At 50.6% G+C, this 10798-nt stretch overlaps 1 protein-coding gene across 12 annotated transcripts in view; it reads right to left on the bottom strand.

Moving 5' to 3' along the window:
• The window catches only part of LOC137431267 (uncharacterized), an 88953-nt gene extending 83372 nt beyond the window's left edge, over nucleotides 1-5581 (bottom strand). For 3 of the 12 annotated variants that reach the window (XM_078781763.1, XM_078781757.1, XM_068122391.2), the window contains exons 1-5: nucleotides 4921-5020; nucleotides 2725-3280; nucleotides 2571-2639; nucleotides 1576-1603; nucleotides 1-32 (exon numbers count right to left, since the gene is read on the bottom strand). The exon at nucleotides 1-32 is cut by the window's left edge and continues 55 nt beyond it. In XM_078781763.1, the coding sequence (XP_078637889.1) occupies nucleotides 1-32; nucleotides 1576-1603; nucleotides 2571-2639; nucleotides 2725-3273 (678 nt within the window). In that variant the 5' untranslated portion in view covers nucleotides 3274-3280; nucleotides 4921-5020. Of the gene's footprint in view, nucleotides 33-1575; nucleotides 1604-2570; nucleotides 2640-2724; nucleotides 3281-4806; nucleotides 5199-5479 lie in introns of those variants that run through there. The other 9 variants (XM_078781760.1, XM_078781764.1, XM_078781762.1 and 6 more) reach the window with 7 other exon arrangements.
• Nucleotides 5582-10798: the final 5217 nt, after the last annotated feature.

Genomic DNA, 10798 nt, shown 5'->3' on the forward strand with positions numbered 1-10798 from the left:
TGTTGTGCTAGTGGAAGCCACAGTGTGTGCATCTGAAGAGGGATACACACTCGGTTAGCAAATACACAGATTAAAAATAAAACTAGTCTCCAAATTGGTTGAACTAATTTGTTGTGTTCCAAGCAAATATCAGACTACTTTTAAAGCGAACCAAGTCATAAAAACAAAACAAATTTCCATTCATAAAGATGACATCTCAATCAATAATGACTGGTACCAACGTAGTGCTTCAAAAGCAAGCAGCAAAATGGAACACAATTGTAGACAACTCAGAAAGCCTTCAGCTAGCGAGGCCTCTACAAAGTGACCACAAAATCCCTATGCATAATAGTGTGTCCTCTGTTACTTATTTCTTTTATTTGTTTTCCAGGTACAGCATCAGCATGACAGACACCAGTGAGTACACAATAGAAGAGACTGATTACTTGTGTTTGGGTTCATGACCCCGCGCGAGAAGGAGCAAGTTTTGAAGACAAAAGGACAAGATTTTCGCAGAGGTTCGATAAGTCAGCTCCGATACGCAACATGATGCGGGCATGGGAGAAGAAGGCTTTTTCCACAGGGAGTGTTCTTGATTTGACTTGATTTAGAGCAAGGCTCTACTGCAGCGATTTCCCACCATTAAATCAAGACGAAGCGTATTTTGTTCGGATGAGTGTGCTATTTACCTCAGCAATCGATCCAGGAATGTTTATTGTTAGTGGAAATAAAATCCTCATTTTTTGAGGGAATTCAACAGCATCCTCCTCATGTCATAATATGGGCAGCAATTTCAGAAGATCATTTGTTGGGGCCATATTTTTTCAATACAAGTGTCAATCACACTACTTATTTGAACATGGCTTCAGACGTGGTTTGTCCCACAACTGCGTGAGAGAGGTCTCGAGACCACAGCTATCCTGCAACAAGATGGTGCACCAGCACATTATGTTCTCGCAGTTGGAAAATATCTCGACGACAGATTCAGTGGACGATGGATTGGACATGGATCTAAGAAAGTGTGGCCTCCTCGAAGTCCGGACTTAACATGTTACAACTCGCTTTGGGGCACTGTGAAAGAGGAAATTTGTTATCTCCACCTAACAACAGTTGAAGACCCCAAAACAGCTGTCAGGGGCTGCTTTTATGACTTCCTACCCTCAACATGGAAGATGTCCAGAAGAACATTGAGAAAAATTCAAATTTGTGTGGAGAATGGAGGGGAGCATACAGATAAATTCTAACTAAATTCTAACTGCGTGCATAGGGACTTTGTGGTCACTCTGGAGATTCTGTGTGCTCACCATCATTCGGCAACAGTGGAATAACATTGCTTCCAAGTCATTTTGTGTACAAAAAATAAAAATTAAAACCAATGTAAAAAAACAAAAAAACAAACAAAAAAAAAGCAATAAAAGTGGGTTTTATACATTTACATCCTGAAGCCAATTAATTAATCAGAAATTATTAATAGGTATGTGAATAAGGTCGTGATTTTAGCCCGTATTATGGTATTAAGAGGCACAATGGCTGCATTGAAGAGTATTCAGATTGGCTGCATTTAGGAGGATTCTTCGGAAGGACAGAAATATTTACCCTGCTGCCTCTTCTTCCATTCAACGAACTTGGGTTGAGCAGGTGTCATCGACCGCAGGTTACCGTAAAATCAGAAGAACGAACAACGAGGACGTTTAGCAACTACATTCTCTACTGCAACAGAAAAACTCAGTACACAGGTTACTGCAGGCATGAGCAGTTGGCTCCATTAGCTGTTGTTATGCAGACCCCCAGGGACTCGGTGCCAATCAAACTGCTACAAAAAAAAGCAGAAAAAGGCACCTCCCTGGGTATCCTGGCAACATACAGCTGACCAGATGGAAAACCGCCATTGCATGGGGCACACGTGCTTGCCAACCAGTACACTCTGCACATATTGTTTGAGGGGATTTTCTTTCTACAACCCAATACAGTACATGATAATTTGTACGAAATCAGTACTTCATATTAATAGTAGCCAAAGTCGCACATCTTCCCCCCGATATTCAACAATCAATTTCAAACACTGGTTGAAGAGCCAAAAACCGCAACGAAGCACCTTCCCTGTTCAGCATTCCTCAAGCTGAGTCACATGGTATGGGACTCCCCAAAACATAATCATTCAATGTACTAAATAAATACTACACTCATTATCAAATGATTTTCCGAGATGTGATCAAAATATCACGTGAAAGTTACAAAAGAGAAGACCAAGTTACAATCACAAGCATACTTACTCGATATTGAGCAATCAGCATTACCGTATCAGTCTACAAAGCATGCTTTCCAATTTACACCACGGAGATTCGACGACGGGTGTTTTTCCAAAAGCAATAAGCTGCAACATCAATCTATATCAGCATCGGAACTATTCATGTCTCATGTTCAGAAAAAAAAGCCAATCATTCATGAGTTATTCTTCCTCTTCCACCCTCACATCTCCCCCTTAAAATACTTAATCTAATCCCCAACATAAAATGGATTCCTACTGGTTCTTGGAGTAGATCACCCAGTATCAGTTGAGTACTTCAAAATACAAATAAAGTGAAACGTACCTTTTTGTGTTTAGATCCTGCCTTATGTGCCAAAAAGTTCATTTCAGAAGTACAGGACACGCTACAAATCTGCAACACAAACAAGCATATGAAGGAAAGTCCACAAATGGTCGCTTAATCCGTCATTTTGTGTGGATAAGCAGTCATTGCTTACCGTGCAAGAAAACTTTGATCCAGGACCAAAGAGAGTTCCCTTGAATCCAATCGGCCTCTTTCTCTTGAACTGATTCCCCTCCTGCTTCACCTCGACACTGACATTGGCAATGTGACCACCATCCGCCTCGAGAGAATGACAGTCATCTACTTTAATGCCATCCAACACACAATCTTCGAAATCAGGGTCTCCAGCATTTGCAATGGTCTGCTCAACATCCTCGCCTTTTTCCTTTTTTCCTGCTTCCTGGCATTCCATGGTCTCTAAATCAAGGGCAGCCTCACCATTTATCTCAATGGAAAGCTCATCTCCACCTTGGGTGTCTTTTGGAACATCAATATTTTCACCAATACCGATATTCAACTGGTGTTGCTTTCCTGGCTCCTCGTCTGTCGTCGTCGTCTTCTCCAGCGCAAACTCTTTTTCTTGATCGACAGGAAGGTTCACACCTTGCTCAGTATCCATCACCTCCATGTTGGCTGATTTCAGACTGGCTATTGAGGAGGCAATCAAGGTCCCAAACTTCAAACCATCAGTGGTGTCATCCATTTCTCACCTGAAAGGAGGCCACATACAAGCAGGTCATAGAAAGGTGGAAATGCCAATCCCATATTTATTACAATGCAAATACATTCACAAACACAAAGCACGTTTTATTTTACAGGATTATTACAAGTTAACATGTATTGTATTAAATAAGGAAGAGGTTTATGGTTGAGCCACACACGTCTTGATATAATATAATGTATACTTGGCAAAAAAAGAAACGCAAGTTGATAAGACGCATTTTTTTTCATGTGCATTGTTGTGCACAAATTATCAATGACAAAGATTTGTAATATAATTTTAAGCACCTGTATTTTCAACCACATTTCTTGAGCGTCATGCCTCTGAACCACCACAATGGGGGTTGAATGGATTTTCAAACAATCACTTACTGTGGATTCCATGGCTAAATTGCATAAGAATGTTGATGTTCCTGTGGTGGTCTATGGTCCATGGAGGCTTGAACCGAATTCACTCAGCAGACAATGCCACGAGTTGTTAGGGTAGGGTTAGTTGTTAGGGTTAGTTGTTAGGGTTAGTTGTTAGGGTTAGTCGTTAGGGTTAGTCGTTAGGGTTAGTCGTTAGGGTTAGTCGTTAGGGTTAGTCGTTAGGGTTAGTCGTTAGGGTTAGTCGTTAGGGTTAGTCGTTAGGGTTAGTCGTTAGGGTTAGTCGTTAGGGTTAGTCGTTAGGGTTAGGGTTAGTCGTTAGGGTTAGTCGTTAGGGTTAGTCGTTAGTGGTTAGTCGTTAGGGTTAGTCGTTAGTGGTTAGTCGTTAGGGTTAGTCGTTAGGGTTAGTCGTTAGGGTTAGTCGTTAGGGTTAGTCGTTAGGGTTAGTCGTTAGGGTTAGTCGTTAGGGTTAGTCGTTAGGGTTAGTCGTTAGGGTTAGTCGTTAGGGTTAGTCGTTAGGGTTAGTCGTTAGGGTTAGTCGTTAGGGTTAGTCGTTAGGGTTAGTCGTATGGGTTAGTCGTAAGGGTTAGTCGTAAGGGTTAGTCGTAAGGGTTAGTCGTAAGTGTTAGTTGTTAGGGATAGTTGTTGGGGTTAGTTGTTGGGGTTAGTTGTTGGGGTTAGTTGTTAGAGTTAGTTGTTAGGGTTAGTTGTTAGTGGTTAGTTGTTAGTTGTTAGTGGTTAGTTGTTAGGGTTAGTTGTTAGGGTTAGTTGTAAGGGTTAGTTGTAAGGGTTAGTTGTTAGGGATAGTTGTTGGGGTTAGTTGTTGGGGTTAGTTGTTAGGGTTATTTGTTAGGGTTCGGGTTTGACATAAAAACTTGTTTCTTTTTTTTGCCAAGTATAGTTGTCCCGTCTGACATAATGTATCAGCCAGGAAACTTCGCAAGCGATTCTAATTTTTATTTTTTATTTTAAACACAGGTATTGATTCCTAATGTTGCTACCGATGCTTAATCCTGACTGGCAATCCAATACTCATCAGGTAACATCATTTAAACATTATTAAAGTGAAATGCTGTTATAAACGTCAAACAAAATAAGCAACTGCAAACTGGTAGTTAAAATAAAGTACAAACTCCCGGGATGATTATACCAGAATGAATCCCTATCAAATTGACGATGGCGACGGTTAGACCTGAGCCTGAGGCCTTCTTGGGCCTCAAGTAAACCTTAACATGAAAAACGTGGAACAACAACGAAAACTCACAAATTCATTTACAGACCATGGAACAATGTAAATGCAGCGAATATAAAAGGACGGCAAGCATAGAATAGATCCAAACCAATGTACCAATTTTTTCGCTTGTTCCTGATGATCAATTCACAATTGCTTCATTACGGTACAAGAACCGGTAATGTTAACTTTACATGTCTTTCATTTTCAAATATATAACTGCATATCAAATATTACATTATGATATATTCCACATATTAAAAAACAATTAATAGCTCTTCAAACAAATGCTAACTACCGACGCGAACTACAACAGCATGGCGAACAGATATTGAGCAAACAAGAAGTAACTACAAAAATTCAGCGTGGAGTGGACATGAATATATAAAATAAGATGTTATTCCGAACGAAGCTACAATAGGTATATTAATTCTCAATCATCTCGGAAGAAAGTCGACGCTCAATATGTACTTTAGTTTCCAAGCCACTTCAAGTTCAAAGACAGATATGATACCACTTCAAAAAACTAGTGAGGCCGTTGGTCCATTAGACCACATTTTCATTGTTCTTCACCGCCTTGTCGCATACCTACCTGCGCTGTCGTGCTTGAACATTACCTTGCCTTTCAACAAACACACATGTGGGGGAAGGGAAGGATTATACGTTCGCTATTTTTTATTGCCAAATGATACTCATATTATTATTGTTGTTAATGTTATTAGTATTAATTAATGCTGTATATGCTTTGTTACAATGTTATCATTGTTTTTGTTATTTTGTAACGAGAATGCCATGCCGTAGAAGGACCTATTAAGCTTATGTATACACCTCAACATGGCGTGCGTTTAAAAACATGGGAATTCTTCCAGATTATTTGTAGCTAAAGTAGCCTAAGAAACTGAAGAGATCATGATAATCATTTTGGTGTTTCACATCCCACATCGAGAAGCTCCAGTTATTAATTAATAAATGCTTTGTTACAATGTTATTGTTTTTTGTTATTATCCCGTCCCTTCTTTCTGTTTTGTGGCGTCCAGAAAAGCTGCATCTCGTACCAATAATTCAGCAAACATCAGCGATTGCTTCCATCGTTTAAGCTGTCCTGCGCAGCCTCGACCTGCTTTCTTCTGTGCATGCGGCACAGACATGTTCCTGCGCAGCCTCGACCTGCTTTCTTCTGTGCATGCGGCACAGACATGTTCCTGCGCATGCGCACACTCATCTCCACCCATTGTATTATATGCAGCATGTAAGCAAATTCCGAAATCCCCTTTTCCATAAAAAACCCCACTAAAAACACAAAACGTAGTGTAGCTTGGATTTACTTGACATACGGACAGACAAACACTGTTCTAGATGGCTTTGCCATATGGGCTACGCCGTAAAAGGTTCAGTTCAGAGGTATGCGCTCGACCCAGTGCCGTTCGAGTTCCAATTGCCCCCACTCTCCCTCACAAAGACATGGCACGAGTATGGGATGGGCGAAATTGTTTTTTTTTTCCAAAACTTAATGGATTTAAAACGAAAGCCAGCACATGCACAACTTCAGGGTGCCCTCATTAATCCTGACTTCAGCTTCCTCGGTCAAATCCTCTCGTAGGAGTAGATTATACATACATATGTAGTGCGGTGCTATGCGCACGACTTGTCTTGCCAATAAAGGAAGCAACAACGTGCGTAACCAAAAGCGTCTTTATTCGAAGGATCAAACTATAGCACTGCCGTGCTCGGGGCTGTGAGCCCCGTGTATATCCCGAGGCCACGCCTACCCCTCGGGCGTGGCGACACCCTCTTGGTGCGCGGAATGATGTCATCGCGCCAGCGAGCCATCGTGTCCGCCACACGCGCCCCCCCAGAATTCCCGCGCACCTGAAGGGTCAGTTTGCAGGGCAAACGGATGACCCGGCCGAAACGCCCTCTGGTGGCTGGCGGCGTCTGGGATGCCGGGATGCCACCGGCTGCCCCTGGGATGGGTGCGGGGCCGGGGGGCGGCGTGCCGGCGGGGTTGGGCAGTGCCGGGGGTCCGCCCACCGGGTGGCGGCCCCGACGCGGGGGCTGAGCCACTGGCGGGGGGCGGTCCACGTCGAGGTGGGCCGGTTTGAGGCAGTCCACGGAAACGCGGTCAGGAGTACCGCCGATGTCCAGGGTGAAGTGCTTCGCCCCGGTCTCCAGCACGCGGAAGGGCCCATCGTACGGGCGCCGCAGCGGTGTCCGGTGGGCGTCGTGTCGGACGAACACGTACTCCGCCGTGCGAAGCTCAGGGGCGACGTGCGTTGGCGGGGGCCCGTGGTGCGCCGTCGGCACCGGGGCGAACCTCTGGGCGGTCTCCTGCAGCGCGGAGCGCTGCTGCGCTGCGGACCATGGTGCCGTGGAGTCTGGGAGGAACTCGCCCGGCACCCGCAGCGGTTGTCCGAAGACCAACTCCGCCGCGGATGCACGCAGGTCGTCCTTGGGCGCCGTCCGGAGGCTCAGCAGGACCCAGGGGAGCCTGTCGACCCAGCCGCCGTCGCGGAGGGTGGCTCGGAGCGCGGCCTTTAAGGAGCGGTGGAAACGCTCGCACAGGCCGTTGGCCTGGGGGTGATAGGCCGTGGTACGGTGCAGCTGGCACCGAGCCCCCGCGCGACTGTCCCCCAGAGCTCTGAGGTGAACTGGGGGCCGCGGTCGGATGAGATGTCCGAGGGGGCGCCGAACCGGGCAACCCAGGTGGCGATGAACGCCTGCGCGACGTCCGCCGCCGTCGTCGCCGCCAAAGGCACGGCCTCCGGCCACCGGGTGGTGCGGTCCACCATGGTGAGGCCGTAGGTGAAACCCTGCGAGGGGGGCAGAGGTCCCACCAAGTCCACGTGAACGTGGTCGAACCGACGTTCGGGCACCGTAAACGGGGCCAACGGGGCCTGGGTGTGGCGGTGCACCTTCACGTGCTGGCACGCGAGGCACGTCCTGGTCCAATCGCGGACGACCTTCCGGAGGCCATGCCAGACGAACTTGTCGGCGACCAGCCTCTGGGAGGCCTTCGTGCCTGGGTGGGACAGGCCATGGGTGGCGTCAAAAACCCGGCCCGCGGGCACGATGGGGCAAGGCCGCCCGAGGGAGACGTCACACAAGAGGGCCATGCCCGCGCCGTCGAACGGCACCTCGGTGACGTACGGCGGTCCGCAAGGCCTGGACGTCGGGGTCCATGGTCTGGTCCGCCGCCATCCGGGCATAGTCGATGCCGAGGTGGACCGCGTGGGTGACGGACCGGGAAAGGCAATCCGCCACCGGGTTGTTCTTCCCCGTGACATGCCGGATGTCCGTTGTGTACTCGGATACGGCCGAGAGGTGATGCTGCTGCCGGGCCGACCACGGCTCGGCGACCTTGGCCATCGCGAAGACCAGGGGCTTGTGGTCGACGAAGGCCGTGAACGAACGGCCCTCGAGCAGATGGCGAAAGTGCCTGACCGCCAGGTGAAGCCCGAGCAACTCGCGGTCGAAGGTACTGTACCGGCGTTCGTGCGGGCGAAGCTGCCGGCTGAAAAACGCCAGCGGTTGCCAAGCTCCACGCACCCACTGCTCGTGCACCGCGCCCACCGTGTAGTCCGATGCGTCGGTGGTGAGGGCGATCGGTGCATCGGGCGCCGGGTGCGCGAGCATGGTGGCGTTAACGAAGGCGAGCTTCGCGCCCGCGAACGCCGCGTCCATCTGCTCGGTCCAAACGACGTCACCTTTGCCCGGCTTCCCCCGGAGGGCCTCGTGCAGGGGGCGCAGGAGCTGGGCGATGCGGGGCAGGAACCGATGGTAAAAGTTCACCACGCCCAGGAACTCCTGGAGCCCCCTGATCATGCGGGGGCGCGGACCCCTTGACCACCTCCACCTTTGCTGGTAAGGGGATGGCCCCGTGCCTGGTGACGCGGTGCCTCAAAAAGTCGATCTCGGCGATGCCAAACCGGCACTTGGCGGGGTTCACGATCAGGCCATGCTGGCCCCGGCGTTCGAAGAGCGCGCGGAGATGGCGGAGGTGCTCTTCACGGGATGCGCTTGTGACGAGGATGTCGTCCAGGTAGACATAGACGAAATCCAGGTCGCGCAAGACGCTGTCCATTAGACGTTGGAATGCCTGAGCCGCATTCTTCAAACCGAAGGGCATCCGAAGGAACTCAAAGAGGCCGAATGGAGTAATGACGGCCGTCTTCGGGATGTGCTTCGGCCTGACGGGGACCTGGTGGTAGCCGCGTATGAGGTCCACCTTAGAGAAGCAGGACATTTTCGCCAACCGGGCGGAAAAGTCTTGGATGTGGGGGACCGGGTAACGGTCGGGGGTGGTGGCATCGTTGAGGCGGCGATAGTTCCCGCACGGCCGCCATCCCCCGCCAGGCTTCGGCACAATGTGTAGCGGCGACGCCCAAGCACTCTTGGAGCGCCGCACGATGCCCAGCCGCTCCAGCGTAGCGAACTCCGCTCTCGCCACCTTCGTCGGTTCGAGGCGGCGGGCCCGGGCGTAGACCGGTGGCCCGACGGTGGGTATGTGATGTTCCACACCGTGCTTCACGACCACCGCCGAGAAGGTGGGCCGCGTGAGGGCCGGGAAACTGGCGAGGAGGCAGGTGAACTCATCCGCTGCCGGAAGCGTACAAACCAACCTCGCCGGGACCGAACCGCTCAGCAAGCCGCTTGGCGAGCCGCTCGGTGAGCCGCTCCGTGAGCCGCTCAACGAGCTGCTCAGCCCGCAAGCAAGTGAGCTGAACGTTTCAGCCTGGACGAGGCGTCTGTTCTTCACATCTACCAACAACCCGTTTGCACAGAGGAAGTCCGCACCGAGCAGTGCCATGGGCACTCCGGCGGTTACGAACGTTCACTTGAAGCGTTGCCCTCCGAACCGCAGGGAGAGGCAACGCTTCCCGAATGTGCGTATGGGTGTTCCCTTGGCTGCAAGCAACGCGGGGCCCCGGCCCGCGGTTCGCTTGTCAGACGTAGAGGCAGGGATAACGCTCACCTGTGCACCTGTGTCGCATAGGAAGCGGCGCCCGGACAAGGTGTCCATTATAAAAAGAAGGCTGCTGGAAAGGCCGACGCTCAACGCCGCTATCGAGCGTCGGCCCGGGCGTTTCCCGACTTGCCGAACGAGCACGGCGGGCAACACTTCTTTGCCTTGTGGCCGAACCTGGTGTGGAAATGGCACCAGGCTTGTGGCGGGTGTGGCGGAGGCCGCGGCTTTCACGGTGGTGGTGGGCGGGGCATGGCGGCGGCCACGAGGTGTGCATCAGCCTCGGGATCCACGAGGTGTGGTGCATCAGCATCAGCCCCGGGATCCGCGACGGCCGCACCGAAACTCGCCCGCGTGTCACACGCCGTGAAAAACTTGTCGGACTCGACGGCCAGCGCGCGGGGTTCCTTTATTTTGGAACCGGCCAACGCGAGGCGTACCTGGGCCGGTAGCTGGCGTAAAAAGAGCGCCCGGAATAAAAAATCTGGTGCTTTGTCCCCCAGTAGCGACAGCATGTGGTCCATTCGGACGGATGGTCGCGTGTCGCCGAGGTCGGGAAGGTCCAGGAGACGGTCGGCCCGTTCGTCCTCTGTGAGGCCGAACGTGGCGATGAGGCGACGCTTGAGCGCCTCGTACCTGTGGTCGACCGGTGGGTTCCACAGGACGGACACGACTCGGGCGGCTGTGCCGGGCCCGAGGGCGGTGATGACGTGGAAATAGCGCGTCTCGTCCACCGTTATGCCTCGAAGCTGGAACTGGGCTTCGGCCTGCATGAACCATATCTCAGCCTGAGCCTCCCAAAACTCAGGGAGTTTCACCGCTACCGCGTTGCTGCTTGACATGGCACGTTCTGTAGGTCAGCGTCGGCTGAACTAGTCGGAGGTCACCAATGTAGTGCGGTGCTATGCGCACGACTTGTCTTGCCAATAAAGGAAGCAACAATGTGCG

This window comes from Myxine glutinosa, chromosome 7 (assembly GCF_964187855.1).
Source record: "Myxine glutinosa chromosome 7, kmMyxGlut1.1, whole genome shotgun sequence".
Lineage (NCBI taxonomy): Eukaryota > Metazoa > Chordata > Myxini > Myxiniformes > Myxinidae > Myxine > Myxine glutinosa.